Source organism: Eumetopias jubatus, unplaced genomic scaffold, assembly GCF_037043125.1.
Source record: "Eumetopias jubatus isolate StellerSeaLion01/CBP00866 unplaced genomic scaffold, mEumJub1_p1.0 scaffold_2, whole genome shotgun sequence".
Classification (NCBI taxonomy): Eukaryota; Metazoa; Chordata; class Mammalia; order Carnivora; family Otariidae; genus Eumetopias; species Eumetopias jubatus.
The window spans coordinates 146,469,614-146,496,234 of NW_028274808.1; the positions used below are offsets into that span (position 1 = coordinate 146,469,614).

General features: G+C 36.3%; 1 protein-coding gene and 1 pseudogene across 1 annotated transcript; one reads left to right on the forward strand and one right to left on the reverse strand.

Annotated features, from left to right (window-relative positions):
• Positions 1-207: 207 nt before the first annotated feature.
• On the reverse strand, positions 208-9,609 carry LOC114206708 (small ribosomal subunit protein eS6 pseudogene; annotated as a pseudogene).
• Positions 9,610-13,940: 4,331 nt separating this feature from the next.
• Positions 13,941-21,867, forward strand: JCHAIN (joining chain of multimeric IgA and IgM). Its single transcript, XM_028100734.1, has 4 exons — positions 13,941-14,106; positions 17,581-17,707; positions 19,971-20,051; positions 20,912-21,867. The coding sequence occupies exons 1-4, from the start codon at positions 14,043-14,045 to the stop codon at positions 21,114-21,116; spliced, it is 477 nt and encodes a 158-aa protein (XP_027956535.1). The 5' UTR covers positions 13,941-14,042; the 3' UTR covers positions 21,117-21,867.
• Positions 21,868-26,621: the final 4,754 nt, after the last annotated feature.

Genomic DNA, 26,621 nt, shown 5'->3' on the forward strand with positions numbered 1-26,621 from the left:
GCAGAGATCAGAGCAGGACTTGACCCACTATTTCTAGCTTTAAAGATCAAGGAGGCCACTAGCAGGGATTGCTGTCATCATCTAGAAGCTGGGAACAACCTCCACCTGTCAGCAGGGAAGGGAATGGGGACATCACCTTTAAAGCTTAAGGGACTGAATTCTGCCAAAAACCTGAATGAGGTTAGAAGTAGATTCTCTGCCAGGACCTCAAGAATCAGGCTCTGTCTCTTGGCACTGTTCCTGGCGTTTTTCTTTGTCCTCCTTACATTCTCTTGGCCAAAAGTTTAGCATATTCTGCAGCCTCTTCCTTACTTTTCTTAGTACACTGTTTCTTCAGAGCAATATGTTGATGTTTGTGTTGGAGGACATGTGTAGTAACAAGGCCCTGAATCTTGGGCACTTTGGTTCTAGTTTTCTCATCCTCTTTGTTTGGGGGCTTTATCACAACATACTGGCGGACATCATCTTTGTTAGAGATTGAAAAGCTTGTGGGTTCTCCTAGCTATTTTGGGCTCCAGGCAATGAGGCACAGTCATATCAGTGAGTCTAGAAATACCCTTCTCCCCTTTTTATACAATGACCAAGTTGAGAGCACTGAGATTGGCCTCCACAATGCAACCCCAAACAGATTTGCCCTTTCTCTAATCCTCCTTGTTGTAGCAGGAATGTCCTTTACTCAGCTGCAGATGGACACCCCCATGGGTCAGTACACCCTGCTTCCTGGGGAAGTCTTGTTTGTCATTACCACCACCTATTGGGACCATGTAACCATTCCATTCTTTACCCAGAGCGTTAGCAGCAACTTCTGTGGCCATATGCTCTTCATAAAGGGTACAAAGTTTTCATTCATCATCCACTTCAATGAGTTTCTGGCAGCCAGTAGCTGGGAAAGAGACGTTCAGCTTCAACCTAAAGTAGCTTACCACCTCCAAGGAGCCATGAAAAAGAGCTGATAATGGTTCTTGATAAGTTACATCTGCTCTTGTGGAATTGGGAAGAGAGTGCTCTACAGGAGTTTTGGAAAGTCCAGAGCAATCCAGCCAGGATCATCTTGGGAGCAAGAATAGATTGCCAGTCAGATAAAAGGCTTTAGCTCACTTTAGAAAACTCCCTCTTTAATCTTTGTAAATAACTTTACGTACAACAGATTTGTGGAATGTTTTGGGACTTTGAGGATGTTTAAAGTTAAACTGGTTGCATTATATATTCATTATATTGTGTATATATACACATAAAGAATTTTCCACTTTTGAATGCTTTATCTTGCTTCACTTCTCTTGGAGATCATTTTTTTGTCAGCTTGTCTTCGCTGAAGGCCTTTCTTCTGGTGCTAGTAGGATCTTCTCTCAGTTTATTTTTCTGGGTTGATTCAAAAGTTACTTTTGTATTGTTTAGTGTCTCAAAGGTCTAGAAAGTAGAGATATGGTACATATAGATAAGGTATAAAGGCCATGTTCCTGATGATCCTGTGACGTATTTGAGATGCTGTGTTTTTGGAGCTGATTTGGACAGTACTATTCATTACCAAAACTTGTTTTTCATATAAAGTTCAAGGACAAATGGGAACAATGATTTGTTACCCTGAATGCAGAATTTAATCCATTAAAAGGAAAATAAAGAGAGTCCAGCTACATCTTGGATTTAAAGCCAAGAAAGCTATTAAATAATATCATCATCCCTTTTAAGTGTTTAAGTGGCAAGATGCCAGGATATCAAGGATCTTTTTATATTATGAAAGACTTTCAAGGGGAGAAATCACGTGATATTAAAATAGAGGCTAAGGAGAGATTGATTACTTAAGCTAAGTATTCATACTATCCTTATGGATGACATGGAGAATTATAGTCTGTGTGATAGTATGGTATTGTATGAATTAACTTGAAATGAAGTGCTATACCCAAAATGTGCTTATGAATGGATTGGTGTTAGCTTAGAGGTGAGACTTCTGATGTGTGCCAAAGAAGTCTGTCTTCAGCACTAGCCCATTGAACATTTCTCTAAACAATTTAAATAAGGATTCTGTTGGCATGTGTATTAAGTTTGTAGATGCTGTGAAGCGGAGAGAAGTAACTAATGTGCTAGGTTTCAGAATCTGGGCTTAAAAAGAATCTAATAAGTTGTAATGTTGGTCTGAGTTTAGTAAGATAAAACTTAAGGACCAATGCTAAATCTCATACCCAAATCCCCACTGTTTAAGTATTAAATGTGGGGAAGTTATTACTTTATAGAAGCACTTATTTTTTAAAAGGGGAATTTAGTTGACTCTAAAGTTGTTAGAAGTCAATAGTGTAACATAGCTGCCAAAAGTGAGATACTATCTTAAGTGGCATTTATTGAAAAATATTACTGTTCTGCTGTTTTATACTTGGTCAATAACACTTGGACTACTGTATGCATATCTGGAAACAACACTTAAAAAAGCAACATTGACACTATAAAACCTGTTCAAAAAAGAGACTAATATCGCTAGAGACAGATAAAACTAGAGACAGTTTTCAACTCCTTATGAAAATGTTCTCCATTCATCCTTTATTCAGTCAATATATTTTAGGTATTCTTGTGCTTTGATCTTGGAAACAGAAGTGAGCAACAAGACAATGCCATTCTCAAGGAGCTCTTACTCTGATGAGGAGGAGACATACTAAATAAACTAAATAAGAAATTCAAACTACGATAAATACTATGAAGAAAATAAAATAGGGTAATAAGACAGTGACTGGTGATTGGTTAGGATGATTTGCAACCAGGGAAATTCTCTCTGAGGCAGTGACCCTTAACTTGAGACTTGAATGATGTTGAAGGGCCAGCCATGCAAAGATATGAAAAAGTGTTTCATGCAGAGGGACTAAAAAGTCCAAAGGCCCTGAGTAAGTAGCTGGAGAGTGATAAGTGAAAGAGAGAGTTATGGGAAATCAGACAAGATAATGAGTTTGAATTTATTTTTAGTGTAATGAGAAGCCATTGGAGGTTTTGAATCAGATATGATTTAATTTACCTTTTGAAAAGATCACCACCTGCTGGGTAGACAATAAGTAATGGAGGTAAGACTGGTTATAGCGAAGAGTTTGGAGCAGTGAATAGTTTAATGAGTTATAAACATGAAACCATTTTTTTCCTCCAAATTATTGCTTCCAAATTACCATGATTAAATTTTTCTTTGCCTTCCCTTGACAATGTTTTGAGAAGATTCAATAATATTGGAAATTTTCTATCATTAAATGTCTAATTTATTTTTTGAACCTAAAACAGGTCTAAAGAGTAGTCTATTTAAAAAAAGTCTAGTTCAGTATAAAAACTTATATCCAAAATTCACTTTTAACTTCAAATCTCCAATATTCAATTTGAAACTCTATGGAATATTAGAGACCAGATTTACCCTCCCACCAGAAACAACTAAAAGAACCTGACAAACTTGTGAAACAATGATTTTTAAGAGATTGGACATTAGGCAGAGAGACAGAAAACAGATTGAAGACCTCTGCAATTGCCCTAGCCTCTTGCCTTGAGAGAGGTTCCAGGCCCTCACTTCACTGGTGAAATCTGCCAAACATTTAAAGAAAAAAATAATACTAATTCTACACAAACTCCTCCAGCAAATTGGAGAGGAAAAGATACTTCTAAACTTACTCTATTGGGTCAGGATTATCCTGATAACAAAACCAGGCGAAGACATTATAAGAAAAGAACAATTTCAGACCAATATCCTTTATGAACATACATGCAGAAGTTCAAAGTAAAATTTTAGTAAATTGAATCTATCAATTTATAAAAAGTATATTACATCATGAGTAGGTGGGGTTTACCCCAGAAATGCTAGGTTAATTTAACATTTAAAATCATTATAATTCACTGTATTAAAAATGAAAATCATGTGGTCATCTCAATAATCAGAGAAAAGCTATTTGAAAAAGTGTAATATCCATTTCTGAAGAGAAAAGAAAAAAAACAAAACTCAGCAAACTAGGGATAGGAGGGAACTTCCTGAACTTGATAAAGAACATTCAAGGAAAATCTAACATCATACTTAAAAACTGAATTCTGAAGATGTGACCTTTAATAGCTTTATTGAGATGTAATAGATACACAATGAAATGCACACGTTTAAACTTTACAATAAATTTTGACATGTATGTACAGTCAGGAATTTGTAACCACCATCAAGACAATGAACATATGTATCCTCTGCAGAAGCCTTAGGCACCCTTGTAATCCTTCTCTTCCTCTCTTCTCTCCCTGTCCCTACTTTCCTAGACAGTCACTGATCTGCTTTTTGTCACTGTAGGTTTGTTTTCACTTTCTAGAATTATTTGTATTAAAATAATCATTTTTATTAAATTATGATTTTATTATAATTATTTAAATTAAAGTAATATTTAATACAACACAAAATTTAATATAAATATATTAAAATATAATTTAAAAATAATATTTAAAATGTGCTCCTATATATTTTTATAATATATATTCAAATTTTTTTCTTTCAAGATTTTATTTACATTCAGGTTAGTTAACATAGTGCAGTATTTGTTTCAGAAGTAGAATTTAGTGATTCACCACTTGCATATAACACCCAGTGCTTATTACAAGTGCCCTCCTTAATGCCCATCACCCATTTACTCCATCCCCCCCACCTCCCTTCTAGCAACCCTCAGATTGTTCCCTATAGTTAAGAGTCTCTTATGGTTTGTCTCCTCTGTTTGTCTTATTTTATTTTCCTTCCCTTCCCCTATGTTCATCTGTTTTGCTTCTTATATACCACGTATGTGTGAAATCATATGGTATTTGTCTTTCTCTGAATGACTTATTTGCCTTATCATAATACACTCTAGCTCCATCCAGGTCATTGCAAATAGCAAGATTTCATTCTTTTTGATGGCTAAGTAATATTCTATTGTATATATACATCTTCTTTATCCATTCATCTGTGGATGGACATTTGGGCTCTTTCCATAATTTGGCTATTGTGGATAGAGCTGCCATAAACATTGGGGTCCATGTGCCCCTTTGAATCACTATTTTTGTATCTTTTAGATAAATAACTAGTAGTGCAATTGCTGGGTCATAGGGTAGTTCTATTTTTAACTTTCTGAGGAACCTCCATACTGTCTTCCAGAGTGGCTGCACCAGTTTGCATTCCCACCAATAGTATAAGAGGGTTTCCCTTTCTCTGCATTCTCGCCAACAATTGTTGTTTCCTGACTTGTTAATTTTAGCTATTCTGACTGGTGTGAGGTGGTATCTCACTGTGGTTTTGATTTGTATTTCCCTGATGCTGAGTGATGTTGAACATTTTTTTATGTGTCAGCCATTTGTATGTCTTCTTTGGAGAAATGTCTGTTCATGTTTTTCTGCCCATTTCTTAACTGGATTTTTTATTTTTTGGGTTTTGAGTTTGCTAAGTTCTTTATAGATTTTGGATACTAGCCCTTTTTTAAAAATTTTATTATGTTATGTTAATCACCGTGCATTACATCATTAGTTTTTGATGTAGTGTTCCATGATTCATTGTTTGCGTATAATACCCAGTGCTTCATTCAATACGTGCCCTCTTTATACCCATCACCAGGCTAACCCATCCCCCCACGCCCCTCCCCTCTAGAACCCTCAGTTTGTTTCTCAGAGTCCATAGTGTCTCATGGTTCGTCTCCCCCTCCGATTTCCCCCCCTTCATCCTTCCCTTCCTACTATCTTCTTTTTTTTTTTTAACATATATTGTATTATTTGTTTCAGAGGTACAAGTCTGTGATTCAACAGTCTTACACAATTCACAGTGCTCACCATAGCACATACCCTCACCAGTGTCTATCACCCAGCCACCCCATCCCTCCCACCCCCCACCACTCCAGCAACCCTCAGTTTGTTTCCTGAGATTAAGAATTCCTCATATCAGTGAGATCATATGATACTTGTCTTTCTCTGATTGACTTATTTCGCTTAGCGTAATACCCTCTAGTTTCATCCACGTTGTTGCAAATGGCAAGATTTCATTCCTTTTGTTGGCTGCATAATATTCCATTATATATATATATACCACTTCTTTATCCAGTCATCTGTCGATGGACATCTTGGCTCTTTCCATAGTTTGGCTATTGTGGACATTGCTGCTATAAACATTGGGGTGCACGTACCCCTTTGGATCCCTACATTTGTATCCTTGGAGTAAATACCCAGTAGTGCAATTGCTGGGTCGTACGGTAGCTCTATTTTCAACTTTTTGAAGAACCTCCATACTGTGTTCCAGAGTGTTTGCACCAGCTTGCATTCCCACCAACAGTGTAGGAGGGTTCCCCTTTCTCTGCATCCCCACCAACATCTGTCCTTTCCTGACTTGTTAATTTTAGCCATTCTGACTGGTGTGAGGTGGTATCTCATTGAAGTTTTGATTTGGATTTCCCTGATGCTGAGCGATGTGGAGCACTTTTTCATGTGTCTGTTGGCCATTTGGATGTCTTCTTTGGAAAAACGTCTGTTCATGTCTTCTGCCCATTTCTTGATTGGATTATTTGTTCTTTGGGTGTTTGAGTTTGCTAAATTCTTTATAGATTTTGGATACTAGCCCTTTATCTGATAGGTCATTTGCAAATATCTTCTCCAATTCTGTAGGCTGGTTTTTAGGTTTTTTAAAAAAGATTTAATTAATTAATTAACTAATTAGTTAATTTAGAGAGCCCCGTGAGCAGGGGGAGGAGCAGAGGGAGAGGGACAAGCAGGCTTTATGCTCAGCCAGGAGCCTGATGTGGGGCTTGATCCCACAGCCCTGAGATCAGGACTCGAGTGGAAACCAAAGAGATGCCCAACCGAGTCACCCAGATGCCCTAGCTGTCTTTTAGTTTTGTTGATTGTTTTCTTTGCTGTGCAGAAGCTTTTTATCTTGATGAAGTCCCTATATTCAAATTCTCTCTCTCTCTGTCTCTCTCTATATATTCTGTATATATAATATATAGAATCATACAGTATATACTCTCTTTAAAAATTTTTAAAAAGATTTATTTATTTGAGAGAGAGAGTGTGTGTGTGTGAGAGAGAGAGAGAAGGAGCAGGGGAAGGGCAGAGGGAGAAGCAGACTCCCCGCTGAGCAGGGAGCACAATGTGGGGTTTGATCCCAGGACTTCCGGATCATGACCTGAGCCGAAGGCAGATGCTTAACCAACTGAGCCACCCAGGCGCCCCAGTATATACTCTTTTTAAGATATTTTATCTGGCTTCTTTCACTCAGAATAATTACTTTGAGATTCATTCATGTTGTTGTGTGTATCAATAGTTTATTCACTTTTATTGCTGAATAACATGCCACAATTTGTTCACTCAATTTGTGTATGGATATTTAGGTTGCTTCCAGTTTTAGGCTATTACAAATAAAGCTAACAGTTCTTCAAAGTGTTGTCTTCCTTCCCCAAGTTAGTAAAACTCTGGTTGTATTCTTTTTCTTCTCCAGTTTTATTGAGAAATAATTGGCATATAACTGTTTAAGGTGTAAAATATGATGATTTGATACATATATATTGTGAAATGGTTACCACAGGAAGGTTAGTTAACATATCCTTCATCTCACATAATTATCATTGTTGTCATTGTTGTTATGGTAAGAACATTAGAGTTCTCTAACAGCAACTTTTACGTATACAATACAGTATTATTAACTATAGTTACCATGCTATACCTTACATCCCCAGAGCTTATTCATCTTATAACTGGAAGTTTGTTTTTGTTTTTAATAATTTAAATTCAACTAGCCAACATATAGAACATTATTAGTTTCAGATGTAGAGTTCAGTAATTCATCAGCTGCATATAACATGCAGTGCTCATCACATCACGTGCCCTCCTTAATGCCCATCACCCAATTACCCCATCCCCCCACCTATCTCCCTTTCAGCAACCCTCAGTTTCTTTCCCATGGTTAAGAGTTTCTCATGGTTTGTCTCCCTCTCTGATTTCTTCCCATTCCATTTTTCCCTACCTTCCCCTATGCTCCTCTGTGCTGTTTCTTACAGTCCTCATATGAGTGAAACTATATAATTGTCTTTCTCTGATTGACTTATTTCGATCAGCATAATACCTTACCTCCAGTTTCATCCAGTTTGATATAAATGGTAAGATTTCATCCTTTCTGATGGCTGAGTAATATTCCATTGTATGTATACACCACATCTTCTTTATCTATTCATCCACTGATGGATGACCCAGCTCTTTCCATAGTTTGGCTTTGGGGACACTGCTGCTATAAACATTGGGGTGCAGGTGCCTCTTTGGATCACTACATTTATATCTTTGGGGTAAATACCTAGTAGTGCAATTGCTGGGTCATTGGGTAGCTCTATGGGACTTCATCAAGATCAAAAGCTTTTGCACAACAAAGGAAACAGTCAACAAAACTAAAAGGCAACCTATGGAATGGGAGAAGATATTTGCAAATGACATGTCAGATAAATGGCTAGTATCCAAGATCTGTAAATAACTAGAAGCTTGTACCCTTTGGTCAACATCTTCCCATTTCTTCCACCCCTCAGCCCCTGGAAACCACTAATTCTACTGTCTGTTTCTATGAGTTCAATGTTTTTGAATTCCACATATAAGTGAAATCAGTTAAGTGTTTTTGTCTAACTTATTTCACTTAGAACAGACATTTCTAATGTCTTAAGGTCCATCTGTGTTGTCATAAATGACAGGATTTCCCTCGTTTTTATGGCTGAAAAATATTCCATCATATATATCACATTTTCTTTATTCATTCCTGTGTTTATGGACACTTGGTTTGTTTCCATGTCTTGGCTATTGTGAATAATACTGCAATGAACTTGGTGTGCAGATTGTTTTTGAGATAGTCTTTAATTTCCTTTGGTATTCTTTTGGATATTATCCAGAAGTGGGATTGCTGGATCATATTGTAGTTCTATTTTTAATTTTTTGAAGAGCATTCATAGTGGTTTCCATAGTGGCTGTACCAATTAACATTCCCTCCTACAGCGCACAAGGGCTCCCTTTACTCCACATCCTCACCAGCATTTGTTGTCTCTTGTCTTTTTGGTAATAGCCATTCTAACAGGTGTGAGGTAATATCTTATTGTGGTTTTGATTTGCATTTCCCTGGTGATTAGTGATGTTGAGCACCTTTCATATACATGTTAACCATTTGGATGTTTTCTTTGGAGAAATGTCTGTTCCAAGTCCTCTGCCTATTTTTAAAATTGGATTGTTTGGGTTTTTTGCTATGTAGTTGTATGAGTTCCTTGTATCTTCTATATGTTAATTTCTTATCAGATATATGGTTTGCAAATATTTTCTCCCATTCTGTAAATTGCATTTTAATTTTGTTCATTATTTCTTTTGCTGTGCAGAAGATTTTAGTTTGATGTAGTTCTAATTGTTAATTTTTGCTTTTGTTGTTTATGCTTTTGGTGTCATATCCAAAAACTCATTGCCAAGGCCAAGTCAAGGAGCTTTTTCCACTATGTTTTTGTCTAGGAGTTTTATGGTTTCAGGTCTTATGTTTATGTCCTTAATCCATTTCAAGTTAATTTTTGTGAATGGTGGAAGATAGGGGTCCAGTTTCATTCTTTTGCATGTGAATATTCATACCTTAGAAGGGGTCATATACCATGAACACATACCGGTTTCTGTGTTCCTACATGCCCACAACCCAAGGGGAAATGTCCAGTTCTCCCATGAATGCTTTCCTCAAAGTATACAGCTCCAGGTTGGGTTTGCGTTTTCTGCAACTCAACAGGGAATGACCAACATAATGGTGATGGTTCTGATGATAATAATCACTACTAATGGAGTGCTTACCATATGCCAAGATATTTTCTAACTTCTTTATATGTTATAATACATGCTAAGCTCCACAACAATCCTAAGAAATATGTATTGTTATTATCCCCATTTTACAGAGAGAGGTTAAATGAGTGTTCAAGGTTTGCCCATTTCACCCAGCTAGTAAATGATGAATTGGGAAATAAACTCAAGCAATCAGACTCAGAATGTTTTCTCTTAACTATTATGCTCTATTGCTTCTCAATTTTCCTTTTTTTCAGGTCCCTGATTTCTTTGAATGATTTTCTTGAATCTCTCCCTCACTTGACTTTGGGGAGAAAAAAGCACCCTGTCCTTCCCTCTCCCAAGAATAAAGGGGGAAAGTCTCTTACCACAAACACTACTATTTCCACAAAGCCAAGTGCTCCAATGATGTCATTTCCCTTTTCCCTCCAAAGTCCTCTAAAGACTAGAGGAGAGAGCTCAGGAATGGGGGTGGTGGTTGATGGCCATAAGTTGAGTTCTGTTCTTCCTTCTGGTAAGGCTTGGAGGAAGTGTCTGACTCTCTTTAGAATTTGGGGTACTTAGCCATTCTTGGTTGTTAACTGTGAGCCCTAGTAGCCAATTCTGGGGCAAAGGAAAAATAACTTTATGACTGAGGCTATTGTAGTAGTCTAGGCTAGAGGATAGAGACTTGGACCAGGCTGTCAGTGAAAATGGAGAGAATCAGATAAATTTGAGATATAGTCTTGAAATAAAACCAACAGGATATTGTGGTAAACTGAATATGGGGGAGAAGAAAACAAGGAAATCAAAGAAGAGGATTTGGTTTGAACAACCAGGTGGATTTACTGAGATAAGGAAGACTAGAGACAGTAAAAGATCAGATTGGAAGTGTGAGGGTAGCTTGATTGTCAAGATTACTGTTTTGCCTGGTTAAGTTTTGGATACCTGTTAGACAAGTAGAGATATCAAATAGAAAGTTGGATGTAGGAGTTTGGAGCTCAACGGGCAAGGTAAAGTCTAGAATTATGCCTTTGAAAGTCACATTAAAGTTAATTAAGGAGAGGAAGAGAGAAGAGAGAAAGCTGAGGATCAAACCTCAATATTCACAGGAAAATTCAGCAAGAGACTTAGAAGGAGTCACCAGTGAGATAGGAGCAAAACAAGAAGAGCGTCTTCTATGTCCCAAGAGAATAAAGTCTTTGTCATGATTTGAATATCCCAAGTATATAATAACCTGTGTCCAGAGGAAGTGATGCATTGACCTATTTCAGATGGTTTTTAAGTAAATGCTGAACTCAGACTGCTGTATAGGAAATTGAAACAAAACTTGAGTGGGAGTAAAGAAGGTGAGACTAAATTATCTTAGGATCTCTTTCATTCAGATGAGTCTATCACTGAACCTTTTACTATAAGAATCTTATATATCAATGTCGAAAAATAAATCATTTTTGGTGAAGAATTTAGAACAATGTGGCTCCCAGTAACTTAACTAACTTGCATGGAAAGTGTTCTACTATTCACATTTTACATGTTTTGGTGGGAAGAACATAACTAAAACTGGAGATGAAATGGTTTAAAGATTAAACCAGGACCTGTTATTTATTTATTTTAAAAAGATTTTTTATTTACTTGAGAGAGAGAGAATGAGAGAGAGAGAGAGAACACAAGAAGGGGGAGGGTCAAAGGGAGAAGCAGACTGCCCGCTGAGCAAGGAGTCTGATGCGGGACGCGATCCCGGGACTCCAGGATCATGACCTGAGCCGAAGGCAGTCGCTTAACCAACTGAGCCACCCAGGCGCCCCAGGACCTGTTATTTATATATAATTGTTTAGTGCTAAAACATTATGGAACAAGTCACCTATAGCACAGAATTGTAAAAATAAATAGAAGCTTCAACTAAGTTGTTTTCAATGTAAGCCTATTTATTTTTTAAAAATTACCTTTATTAACCTCTTGCTCTTCTAGAAATAGATAATACTGCTAGTTATCACCCTTTCCCCAATGCTTCTAGTCTATGAATTTTCAAACTTTACTGTACATTAGACTCAACTGGAAGGCTTTCTAAAAATACACATTCCAAGGTCACATCTCCAGAAATTCTGATTGGGTGTAGCCAGGAAATTCATATTTTGACTAGTACTCCAGATGGTACTAGGGAAGATAATCCCTGGACCACACTGAGCAATACACTGGTCCTGATCCTATATTGCAGGTATAGTAACTCTCTTCTGGTGGCAAAGGTGCCACTTGGGTCTCCAGCCCTTATTTTTATTGAGTAATTTCTTTTATTTTTTTCTCTTTTAGATGCATAGTTTACATAATAGAAATACAAAACTGTAAGATTGAAAGGATAGAGACATCAAATATAGAGCTTTTCTTTAGCTTAGTAATTATGAATCAACTAATATTTGCTTTTATAAAAAATAAGCTTTGGGGGAAACTTTTTTCCCCAAGGATTTATCCAACTTGCTTTGGGGAGGAAATCTAGACTTAAGTTTATTTTCAAGGAAATAATGACTTAAACAAAAAAGTATCCAGCTAACTTCTTTTTTTTTTTTAAAGATTTTATTTATTTATTTATTTGACAGAGAGAGACACAATGAGAGAGGGAACACGAGCAGGGGGAGTGGGAGAGGGAGAAGCAGGCTTTCCGCTGGGCAGGGAGCCCGATGCGGGGCTCGATGTGGGGCTCGATCCCAGGACCCTGAGATCAGGACCTGAGCCGAAGGCAGACGCCTAATGACTGAGCCACCCAAACGCCCCTATCCAACTAACTTCTAATTACTCTATTTTGGAGTGAATGAATAAATCAGTCATTTAGAAACTACAGTTAGAAATGAGGAGCTCTTAAGTGTTGATACTTGTTTTGACATCCTGACCAAACACTAAAATAATGTGTTTTCAGATTTGTTTTTTTCCCTAACAGATAAAATTGTTCATGTGAATCCAGTATGTTTTTCTTAACCCCAAATACCTTCTAAGTCCTATGATAGTAGAAATTAAAATGAGAGTAAAGTTTGACAGTATAGTAATATTATATGTTCTAGTGTCTGGCATTTTGTTCATGTTAGACATTCAGTGCATGATTGAAAGAGTGCAGTTATGTGCCAGCCTTTAATAATTAGTTTCATTCTGCCCCCTTCTGCTGTTAGCTATGAAATCTGCTTGCCTACTTATGATCCTGAAGCATTTCTTTAGTGCCTTTCAAAATTCTAGGAGACCCTTAAAAAATTAGAGAACTGAGAACCAAAAGTAACACACACACATATATATATGTTTATAATATATATATATATATATATATATATATATATATATATAAACAACACGTTCTTGGAACCAAACCTGCCTAAGAGATAGGAAATTCTAACATGTTGGGGCAGAGGGTAGGGTGATGCCCTGTCCAAAAGCTCAGGGTTTTGTTGACTTGTTTGTTTGTTTGCTTTTTGACACTAATTAATGACAAAAACTTTTAAGAAATAATGCAGGGATTCAGTTTTCTGTTGAGGCATCTCAAATGAAAATCATTTCATGGGTTTATAATTCCAAAAGCTGTTACTAGATTATCAAACACAAGGTCTGCCTTAATGCTATCAAATTAAACCATGGCAACTGATACATCTAGTATCCAACTGTTTCAAATTCCAATTTCATGTTTGAGTTTATAAAATAACTGAAAGCAATCAGATTATGTATATATTATATATATATACATATATACATATATACATATATATATGTACACATATATTATGTATGTCATGTAGAATATGTATATTTAAATCTGGTAACTTGGTTAATTAAGGACTAGGAGAAAAAGTTGACATAAGGTACAATTGGGACCTTGAAAGGCTTTAAACAATTTCTCCTCTTCCCTTCATTTACTGTTCTAGGCATAACAAATGTCACATGTTTGATTTGAAAACTTTATTATCTAGGAAATGAATTTGAGAACCCCTATTTAAATATTCTTAATGTACTCCTGACTTGAAGTTATTATTAATCTTCATGTTTAATGAAACATGTAAAATAAAGAGTTACTGCATTAAAGCATGGCTTTTGGGGGGATACTTTGGAAGAAAATACAGAAATCTGAGACATACATCTCTGTCCAGGGCAGCATTTAAATTTCTGACTCCAACCGCAGTTGTGATTGTTTTTAGTTTGTTAGCTGCCTGGAGTGTTATTTTAAGAAAGCAGAAGCACCATCATTTGCACACTCCTTATAGATCACACACCTTAACCCTGACTTTTTAGCTTCAGTTTCTTGAAGTGAAGTCAAGATGAAGAACCATTTGCTTTTCTGGGGAGTCCTAGCCATTTTTGTTAAGGCTGTTTTTGTGACAGGTATGTGGTATTTTGAAAATTAACCCACATAAAAGGAAAAATATAACACAGATCTGCTCTTCAGATTTAAACATTTATGTTTGTGCTTTGGTTAGCTAGCTAGCTGGCTACTTTTTCTAACATGCCTTAATCTTTATATGGGCACTGATCTTTAAGCAGAGAAGACTCATTGTAATTCTTTTTATTCTTTTTTTTTCTCTTATTTGTTTGCCTAATATAACTTAGAGAATAAGAAAAATATATATTTCTAGATAAGTATTGATAGCTATACTTATATAAATATTCATTTTGAATCTTGAAAGTCAGTAATCTTCTCCTTGAGTATTTTAAATGAATATTCTGGAGAAATGAAATAATAATTACTATAACTACAATATGGAATGCATTGGGATTTTACTTCCCCAGAGAGACTAATAATGGTTCTAACAACTTTCCTGGATCTGAGCCTACAGATTTATGATGACACTTTAACAATGTTTAATGTTACACAGGTTGCCTATCACTTGATGTTATAACTTTGGTTATTTTGTTTACTAACCTTTCAAACTACTGTAGAAAATGGAATATGTTCTGAATATAGATGTAATAATTTTCATCTAGGAGGGTAATGATTTAGAAGTTATATAATTTGGGCTGATTGTTTCTAACACTTACTGAGCTTATTCTTATTTCAGAACAGGGTATGATGTAATTAAGAATAGTCATTTTACATATATTTTTATACTAATTTAGCATTAGAAATAATGAATTTCTAATATTTACACACAAAAATATTAGTATTAAACATGTACTGTTTATGTATTTATATATATAAATAAATGTTTATGAACATGTTTATATACCTATAAACATATGTGTAAAACATATATAAAAGATCTATCATTTATTGAGTACATACTATTTTCCAGGCATTATGCTAACTGTTTTACATGTATTATTCCATTTAATTCTCATAGTAACCATTTGAGGATAGGTACTATTAATATTTCTAACATATAGTTGCGTCCACTGAGATTTAGAGAGGCGAAATAACTTACCTATAGTCACACAGCAAACACATAGAACACAGGCCATCGACCCTATAGCCCCCGCTCCTAACTTCTATCCTATTCTGCCTGTCTTGGAGAATCACCTTTTAGTAAATTCATTATGTTCATATCTAGTATGTGTTGTTAAGTGTGTTTTCTTATTTGTTTGAACTGAATTAAATTTAACAAATATTTATTGAGCACCTGCTATGTCTCAGGTACTCTTGGAATAAAGCAAGGCACAATCTATAACAGGTTTATTTGGAAAAATATTGCCTGTAAGTAACAATGTTAGAATCTTTTAAGTCTTGGTGAATTGACTGTATTTGCACATTTCCTGGTAGATATATTAGTTTTATTTTTATATAATGATAAACAGTAATAAAAATAGTTTTTTCCTTGGTTTCTGGTAAGAAAATAAATTATATACTATAAATAAAATACAGAACTTTTCTATATTTTATTGAGAAGAACATTTAATAAAATAAGACAAAATCAAAGAGGGAGACAAACCATAGGAGACTCTTAACTATAGGAAACAAACTAAAGGTTGCTGGAGGGGAGGTCGGTGGGGGGGTGGGGTAACTGGGTGATGGACCATAAGGAGGGCACTTGATATAATGAACACTGGGTGTTATATGAAACTGATGAATCACTAAACTCTATCTCTGAAACTAGTAATATGCTATATGTTAATTAATTGGATTTAAATTAAAAAATAAAAAAAATTTAAGAATCATGAATATAGGAGTAGGGAAGAGGACACCATTTAAGTCATCTTATTCTTTTCAAAATGTTAAGAAGAATTATGTTATTATCTTGATTTCATAATGTTTCTTCTTCAATACTATACAGACTTTTATCAGAAGATGTATTAAGAAGTTATGAATAATTCCATGATAATGCATTGTAAAGTACGTCCAACAATTAGAAGTACAAAACAATGGTCTTAAATGTTTTTGTAATGACGATTATCATCAAGACTGAAATATTGCAATTAGGTCCTCTCTGTTTTGGGACACCTCTGAAATAATTAGACTTCCAGTTACGATTATATCTATCCTGATCATTTAACCTTTGTAACTTGAATTAATGTGCTAAATTTTTTTTTAAGTTGAGGTTTGATGGGGGGAAATTTTAAAGGCCATTTAGTTAAAATTATAGAAATAAAAAACATATTTAATGGGTTAATTTTATGGTAGTGGGTTATGAGTTTTATTGTTTGTTTTAAGTACCCTACATTGAGTAAAAGCTAACATTGGTAAATTCTATCAAATTCAGCATTCTGGTTGGGAAATTGTACTGTAGTTTTGCAGGATGTTACCACTGGGAGAAACTAGGTAAAATGTACATGGGTTCTCTCTCTAGTATTTATTATGACTGCATGTGATCTAAAAAAGTTTAATTTAAAAACAAAACAAAAATATATCAAACATTATGACTATTGTTTAATTAGCACTATTAAATAAAGTTGTTATTGATTCTTCAAATACCTCTTAACTGATCTAAGTCCAGATAATAAGAAATTTTCTTTGTTTATTCCTTGCAACACCTACCAGACCTCTTTGTCCAATATTCAGATTAGACAATAAATGTTGATACTCAGAGTTAAGGCTTTAATGGTCATCTGTGTATCCATTCACTTATTATTTTTTCTGTAAACAGCATATTATATTAAATAGAGCTTGTACCTCACAATATTTTCTAAATTGTTTTTGTAAATTCATAGCACTTTACATGTATATATGCCATATCTTTTAAAATAATTATAAGAAATAGTAATAAATATAGCACTTATTATTTTATTTGACTGAACCATTATGCCATGATAACCTGATTGTTATTATGAAAAAGAAGAATATAATTAAGTTTAGGAAAATTATAGTAGAGAATACTTAAAAGTCTCACAAAGTAGGGTTATCTTGGGGAAAATGTGCCTGTTTTTAACTCTAATCCAACCCATGGATGAAAAAAAGTGTATAAATGGGAGTTCAGGAAGGATGTGACACTTCAAACTGGGACTTATAAAGTCTAATGTTATTTTTTGTTTACTTTTGAATAATTACTTTGGTCTGAGAGACATCTAGTCTAGATTTTTGTTTTTTCTATCATTTTGTCATTTGGCACTGATTTTTACAAGGCTACATTATTCAGAGAGCTGTGCCTTTATTAAAAGCATTAGATGAAAACTAGAATTCTTTCAGCCTGGGTTCCCACAGACTGGGCCAAGGAAAAAGAGAACAATTTGTTTGGAATGCATTTGGGTTTCCTTCACAATGCTGTGAGGTTCCACTTAGCATTTTAGATTAGGAAAGAGGACAAAATTGGAGAAAGCTGAAACTGATCAACCATAAAACTTAGTTTTTCTACTGGAAAAAAGATAAATTAAATAAAAGTATAGAAACAGACCTCCCCCCCCCTTCTTAATAATGTTTTATCTTTCAAGCCCAAGATGAAGATGGAAGGACTGTTCTTGTTGACAACAAGTGTCAGTGTGCCCGGATTACTTCCAGGATCATCCCTTCTCCCGAAGATCCTAATGAAGACATTGTGGAGAGAAACATCAGAATTATGTATGTGGCACTTTAAATTTCTTTCTTTTTTTTTCATGTTGTAAGCAGAGATACTTTCCTTTATTAGCCATTGTTTGAACGTATTGACGGTTATACCTATGTCTCTACTCTTTTTTTTTTTTTTTTTTTTAAGAGAGAGAGCAGGGTGGGGAGAGGGGCAGAGAGAGAGGGAGAGAGAGAATCTTAAACAGGCTCCATACCCAGCATGGAGTCCGATGTGGGGTTCTATCTCACAAACCTGAAGTCATGACCTGAGTGGAAATCAAAAGTTGGTCACTTAGCCAACTGAGCCACACAGACGCCCCTCTACTCCTCTTTTTGATGTGTAGCACTTACATGAACCTGTTTCCATAGATAATTATCTATGTATGTGTTTATATGCATAGACTTTACGTGAGGATTAAGTAGGCTAAATGGACAAAATTAAATATGCTAGTGAACAAAAGCATCTAGGACAGTGTTTGAAAACCCACAGTAGATACGCATACATGTGTATTATCTTTCTCATTATTTAAAGCTTTTCCTGATATTACTAGAGCCTTTACAATCTAATAAAGAATAGATCCATTCATTCGGCAAACATTTATTGAGAGCTACTGAATGCCACTGAGGATTAGAGCTGGTGATACAAAAATTTATATAAAGCACAGTCCATGCCATCAAATAATTTACAGTCTAGTAGGGAACTTCAAACAATTGAAAAGGCATTACAATACAGTATTATAAATGCTGTGACAGGAATCAGCACAAGATGTTATAGGAGCACTAAGGAGGGGCACCCAGTCCAATCCTGGAGGGTGAAGGGAGAGTGGCAGTGGGAGTCAGCCAGGGATGTTTGGAGTTAAGTGGTGCAAGTGGCGGCTAGCGGGAGTGACCTGGGTAAAGGTGTGTGGGGAATGACAGGGTCGGTAGGTGAGGCAGATCATTCCAGGAAAAGGAAACGGGTGCTGTGCAGATTGTATGAAATCATCACATAACATGCATCCCATGGTACCAGACACACCAGAAGTACTTTGTAAATGTTAGAACTCTTGCTGTTTTTGTTATTGTTAAGACTTGGAAATGAGAAAAAGCATGGTAAGTTTGTGGGATTGCAAGCAGTTGTTTCCAGCTAGCATGTAAAGAGGGTCGCATGGGGAGAGATGGGGCTGGAGAGGTGCAGGCGTATCATGAAGGGCCTTCTATGCCATTGTAAGCATGCTCTGTTTTCTGGGTGGAGACACTGTAGGTTTTAAGCAGAGAAGAACATTAGGCTTGTATTTTAGAGGCCATTTTGGCAATAATGTGGCTAATACATTGGAGGGGTCAAGACTAAAGGAGGGTATTGCTACAATCTAGGAGAGAAATGGCAGTGTCTTAAACCAAGTGCACAGATTGCAAAGAATGAGAATCAACTGAACTGTGAGATGGATTAGATAGCGGTCATTACAGAGAGGGGGCACTCAGGAATGGTATCTAAAGTTTTGGCTTGATATCTATGTAGACAGTGCTGCTAAATCCATCCTCATGTTTTCCTTTGTGTCATTTGATGAGGAGGAATGATGACATATATGAAAAATGTAAAAATGAATGACATCATCTCAACTAGTTGATAAGTGTTACCTACTTTTTCATGGAACATCACCAAATCAAGAGGTCTGGAGTCCAGTTAGTTTTACTACTTAGTTGTTGTGTGAACTTGGGTAGGTCATTGAGATCTCTGATTTATAATTTCTGCATTCCAAAAATATGGATAATAATATCTGTCCATTTATTCCACAAATATTGAACATATCCTACATGACACACATCTAGAAAGGCACTGAGAAAACATAAATGGTTTTGCCTCAAAGAACTTATGTAGTCTGGGGAAGCAAATTCTTTGTAGAAAAGCGACTGTGATATGGCATTTGTTATAATAAAGATACGTGAACTTCAGTGAGATGAAAGAGAAAGGAGTTTGTTCAGAAGTGAGAATGGATCATCATAAAGAGGGGAAAACTTGAACTGAGTTTTAAAGGAAAAGCAGGGATTTGCCAGGTAAGCAATGATCATTGACAGAGGAGTTTCTGTGAGGTTTATTTGGAATGGGAAATGTTTAAAATATGGCAAATTACTGTGAAATCTGAGTAATAGTATTCCTGTAGAGTGGTTTTAGAGTGCTATAGAGTGCTAAATGTACTAAATTCCTGATGAAATAGTAAATACTGTCCCAGCAATATGCCTGTTATCAAAAAAGCAATATCTGTTAGTTTCATTATTTTGATTTCTTTCTTTTGTTTAGTGTTCCTCTGAACAACCGGGAGAATATCTCTGATCCCACCTCACCAGTGAGAACCAACTTTGTGTATCATTTGTCTGACCTGTAAGAGATTTTCCTTCATGCTAATATAGATATGGAATTTAATAACTTTAAATTTGTTAGTAGGAATGTTTCTGAAAATATGGGGTATAAACATTTACCAATGTAATTTGAGCTTTTGAATACATTAATTTCTATGTTAATTATTAGATATCATAAATTTTTAAAACTTTATCACAGATAAAAGTTAATTATAAATTCATTCTAAATAAGAAATTATTGCCAGTAGTACAGAAGGGCCAATTTGTCTTAAGTTAAATAATTGGATTTCAGACATATTAACATTCAGGTGTTTCTTTAGAAGCTATGGAATCCAACATCAAACAATTTTTTTTTAAAGATTTTATTTATTTATTTATTTGACAGAGAGAGAGAGTGAGAGCAGGAGCACAAGCAAGGGGAGTGGGGGAGGGAGAAGCAGGCCTCCCGCTGAGCAGGGAGCCCGATGCGGGGCTCAATCCCAGGACCCTGGGATCATGACCTGAGTGGAAGGCAGACATTTAACTGACTGAGCCACCCAGGCGCCCCCAATTTCTTTTTCTTAAAAATATTCTGCCTTCCTTGTCACTATAAAGAACTTGTTTAATCCAGGATACAGGTGGGAACAAACCTAAGAAGAGTAGAATTTGCTGTATGGTATAGACAAAACATCATATTATCATATCATTAATTATATTGTTTACTTTCAACTAATTTTTATATATTAAAGGTCGAAAACTCCCATTAGCTATTGTTGTAGAGTAGCTGAGGTCTGAAAGGAGTTGCGAGCAAGAGCCAGCTAATTTTGGATAGAAACGAATAGTCACTCAGATTCCGAGACAACATTTGATGGGGATTGTCAAATGAATATATTTATTTTTCAGCTGTAAAAAATGTGATCCTGTGGAAGTGGAGCTGGATAATCAAGTAGTTATCGCCTCCCAGAGCAATCTCTGTGATGAAGACAGTGAGACCTGTTACACCTACGACAGAAACAAGTGCTACACAAATCGGGTCCCATTTACGTATGGTGGTCAGACCAAAATGGTGGAAACAGCCTTGACCCCAGATTCCTGCTACCCTGACTAATTTAAGTCATTGCTGACTGCACAGCTCCTTTTCTTGAAAGGCTCTTCATTTTGATCCAGAAGTTAATATATTTACTACCAATGAATTTGAAACGGTGATTTTTTTTGTCAATATAAAACTACCCCCCAAATAGAAATAGTAACATTATTATTTTTATTGAAATTGCTTTTCAACTGTATGTTCTCACTCTAAGTATTGAAATCTCTCATAATCCTTGCCCAAAGGGGTATACGACCTTAAAAATATGATTTCTAGCATTTAAAAATAGACAAGAGAAGAAAATAAAACTCAAAGAGTAAAAATCAGAAGACGTAATTAAATTTCACTTTTTTTTTTTTTTGGCCTTGCCTTGGAGAGCCAGAGCTTTTGCACCTTTCAAACTATTCTCTCTTTAAAAAGTATCATGTGCAGAGAAAATTTATATGTAAACATAGGTCAATTACATGTCTTCCCTAGAAAAATAATAACTGGAAAACATGTTTTGGAAATATTTGCAAAAATAATTTAAAATGGGATCTCCCTTTATGAGACCAATGAGCCAAAAGTGACATAATTAAATGCATAATTGAAAAATATATTTTGACATAGTGCAGATTTGGTGGCAGATGATAGACTTTTTTTTTGATAATCAGGATAGTGTAAGAAATTCCCACTGGAAATCATCTATGTTGTAACTGAGTCTGTTGAAATATGTATCCAAAATATGTATTCTCTAGCACAGCTTGAACAATTAAATAGATTCATAAGCATATACCTGTGTGAAATAATTTATTGAAAAGTTTACTAGTGTTAACTTTGTTGCATGTAAGGTAAAATATAATTTATTACTGATGAGCAGTTTGTAAGTATGGTATAATTATGCATTAATCACTGAATTCGTACATGCACATATTTGAAGTAGCTTTGTCATTTAAATCTAAAATTAAAAGGCAAGGTCCCTCTTGACAAACATAATGTTTATCGTGGCACATAAAACTTCTTATGGCAGAAAGCCAAGGCCACCTGACAGACATATCCATGGGTTCTGTGGAAAGTAAATGCTGACTCTGGATTTAAAGTAACGGGAGGCTGATTAGTAAAAGTCAGTTTCTGAAGAGGCATTGTTCTGTTTTCTTTTTTTTTAAAATGGTAACAGTAATTTTTCATAATTTCCACTGTGTTCATACTGATTATTCAGTGTTGGGGTTTTTTGTTGTTGTTTTTGGGGGGATAAAGCTGGGACACTCATGCTTCAGTAGGAATCATAGTTGATGCACTAAAGTCACATCATTCTTGACTAATCTAGTGTGTGGTTTTGGCCAAGTTTTTGAATTTTATCTAATCAGTCAACATTTATTAAATATCACATGCAAGGAACTATGCTATATTTTTTGGTGATTAAGCTGTAATAAGTGCCCTCAAAACAGTCATCACCACTCACTCCCTAGACATCTGCTCAGTTGTCATCTTCTCATGAAGCTCACCCTGTTTTTAAAAACTGCAAACTCTCCTTATCCTGGTTTATTTCTCCCCATGTACTTATCACCCTCTAGTGGACTATACAATTTACTTATTTATCATTTTATGGTTTCTCTCCCCCACTAGAGTGTAAGGTCCACAAGGGCGGGCATTTTTATTTTGCTCAGTGATGTATCCCTAGCACCCAGAATAGTGCCTGGCACAATGAGATGCTCAATACATATTTGCAGAATGAATGAACATGAATACAGCTTACTTGAGGAAACAAGACATATGCATAAATAATGACAATCATTTGACAGAATCTCATAAAGGCCAACAAATAGGGTCCAAAGTGTTGTGAGAATTTATGGGGGACTTCCTTTTGGGGAACGTGATCAAAAAAAATGTGACCAGTGGCGCCTGGGTGGCTCAGTTAAGCGGCTGCCTTTGGCTCAGTTCATGATCCAAGGGTCCTAGGATCGAGCCCTACATCGGGCTCCCTGCTCGGCGGGAAGCCTGCTTCTCCCTCACCCACTTCATCTGCTTGTGTTCCCTCTCTCGCTGTGTCTTTCTCGGTCAAATAAATAAATAAAATCTTAAAAAAAAAATGTGACCACTGATTGACCCATGAGCTGGACCTGGGCACTTAGAACCTTCTCTACCCCTCCCCTGTCTTTGGAATGTGGGTTCCTCTAGCCTTTCTCACTCCTGGAGGCTGCTCCAAGGACATTGCCTTGAGATAGTGATGTGGTGTTGAAAACACCTGCATGGTATACATGCTTGAGCCCAGTTAAGGCCTCTTTATAAGATTTTAAGATTTGGTGGGCAGGTGCGGGGATCCATGCATCCTGTTGCTGCCCAAGACAAGCCTCGTATGTAAGTTCCCTTTGTTGTTATTAAATTGCCACCTACCAGCATGGAGTGGCCTGCTTCCTTCTTTGGTCTATCCCTGACCTCTGTGTCAAGGGGCTGGTTTCAGATTATACCAGGAAAGTTACCCCAGAGGTCTGTGAACCTACATTGCTGCCCTCCCCGCCCCCAGTTTTATTGAGCTATAATTGACATATAACACTGTATAAGTTAAGGTGTACAGCATAATGACTTTGCATATGTATCTGTTGTGAAATGATTATCACGATTAGTTTACATCGTTACCTCATAAAGTCACAAAAAATTTTTTTTCCCCTGTGATGAGAAGTTTTAGGTGGAGACTGTTTCTGTAGATGGTCCTTTGCTCTTTCCCCATCCTTGCTTTAGTTTTTCCGCATACCCAATAGAAAACATTTTGGGGGGACGTCTGGGTGGCTCAGTTGGTTAAGCATCTGCCTTTGGCTCAGGTCAAGATCCCGGGGTCCTGGGATCGAGTTCCACATGGGGCTCGTGCTCAGCGGGGAGCCTGCTTCTCCCTCTGCCTGCCACTCCCTCTGCTTGTGCTCTCTCTGACAAATAAGTGAATAAAATCTTAAAAAAAAAAAGGAAAGCATTTTTGGTTGTTGTGGACATTGCTGCCATAAGAGACTCTTAACCAAAGGAAACAAACTGAGGGTTGCTCGATGGGAGGAGGGGTGGGGAGTTGGAGTAACTGGGTGATGGACATTAAGGAGGGCATGTGATGTGATGAGCATTGGGTGTTCTATGCAACTGATGAATCATTTAAAGTCTACTTCTGAAACTAATGATAGACTATATGTCTATATGTTAATGAACTGGATTTGAATTAAAAAAAGTTTTTGTTCCCATGTTGCAGATTCTTGTAAGAAAGACTCTTATTCCAGGGTTATTGCCTCATTAAATGACAGCTGAAAGGACTGCAGACTTACAGTTCTGTAGGTCTTCCTTCTTTCAGAAGTTCAGTTAAACTCTAAGACCCAGCGTTATTAATAACAATTTGGCCACTTACCATGTGCTAAGACACCAATCTAATGGTTTTATTGAGCATTAACTCACTCAGTATAAATCCAGAGCAGCTGTTGGCTCTTAAATGAGAGTTGTTGAAGAAAGATTAACATTCATTCATACGTTTGCCTGTATCAGTGGATACTTTAGCAGGGAAACACAAAGGAATCGGTGTAGAAGAGGCAGCTCTGAAAAGAAGACGCTTGGCTCTTTGCAGGACACTTATTTGACTAATGGCTCCAGTATGAATTGCTGTGTTTGTATGAGAGGTCCATGAGCGTCTGCTCTCAGCCAATAATGATCGAGTATGGCAAGAATACCAAGATGGGCTCGTTCCTGGGAGACACAGGACTCCCGTGAGGGGTGATTGACTTGACTCCCCAGTCAGCTTCACTAAAAATTTCTTGGCATTGCACCACCATTAGATATCATCTACCCAACCTTCCTTCCTATCCTCTTCCGTCCACATGGGCCAGACCTGCATCAGGGTCTGATAGTTCTCCCAGTCTTCTTGGGCTCCCACCCACATTCTCTTACAGGTGTTTTTTCTAATAAATGCCTTGCACCTTTAATCTCATCTTGGATTCTGCTCCTGTGGGGCCTAAATTAAATTAATAAGGCCAATTATGAGGTATCTGATCTAATGATGGTGCTATTGAGCATTCTTCACATGCCAGGCGGTTCACCTATGCCATCTCGTTTAATCCTCACACTAACTCTTTGGGTGTTACTTTTATATTCTAAACGAGAAAACCAACTCAGTGGGTAATTAACAATTTGATCGGTTCATTTGTCTAGTAAATGGCAATGAAAACTGAACCACTGCTATAGTCTTAACAAATATTAATAGAAGCTCTCTGGCAATCATTTATTCCCTCTATAACATTTTCTTACAACTCATGAAGCATTTCGAGGTTAATGTGACCAATTCATTGACCTGTCAAAAAGTCAATTATTTTTGTACTTTTTGTCCTTTCTTTTTAGTTTGAATTAAATGGATATTTTTAAAAGACAGGCATAAGTGGGTATTATTGGTGAGACTGTTTTCCTTCTGTATAGTTCTTGACAGGTTAGCCATTTACCTAATTGAGCACATTCAGCACCAATAAAGAAAAATTACGCTAATTAACAGTAAGAGTAATGCTTTTTGGTACTAAGCCCTTAGAAGCCAGTAGACCCAAGCCAAGTGTTTAGTTTTCACTTTAAGACTATTATCATTTCTAATTGTTTTATATAACTTGATATTCAAAATGAGTCATAATTACAGTACTGCATCATAAATACACCAATGTATACACATTCATAATCAGACATGTAGGGACTCCCTAACCTAGAAGCAGTGGGATAGGAAAATTAACCTTTGATATATTTCCCAGGTCTTGGCTTTGGGGTGGCAGTGTAGTATAGTGAGTAAATCCATGGCCCAGGTTGAAATACAGACTAAGTGACTGAATGACAGGTCAATAATGGTAAGTTCATTGAATCTAAGATTGAAAAATGGGAGTAAAAATTAGTGTCTTACAGTTTTTTTAATACAAAACCCCAATATACATAACGTATGTATATCACTTAGGTCAGCTGTTGCAGCATTCACTAACCTTCTGTAAACTGCTGTGGTTTTTGTTTGTTAATTGTTTTTTGGCTCTTCTTTCTGCCCAGGCAACAAATCAGGGGAAAAATGTAAACATGTATTAGATCAGTGATTGCATGAGACTCACCTGGAGGACTCATTGTAACAGATTGCTGGACCCCACCCCAAGAGATTCTGATTAAGTAGTTCTCGGATGCATCAGGAGAAATACCAGGTGTCAAAAATTCCCAGGTGCGGCTGTTTGGGAATTGCTTAGGAACCACAGCGTTAACATTCGAAACCTCCGTTGCCCCCTGGTGGTTGATTTATGACATACAACGCATATGCATTTTAGTACACCTTTCATTTAATGCTCGAAACTGCCCTATGAAATAAGGACTGTCTTCATTTTACAAATCACCAAACTGAGATAGTAAGAGATGAAATAATCAAATAATCTTTTTAAGATTTTCATATAGTATGTGGAGAACCTATAATTGGATCCAAGACTCTCAGACTCCAAAGCCAGTGCTTTGGAGGTTATCCCGAAAATAAAATACATTTTCAGACCATTTCCCTCAATAATTCCACTTCTGAGG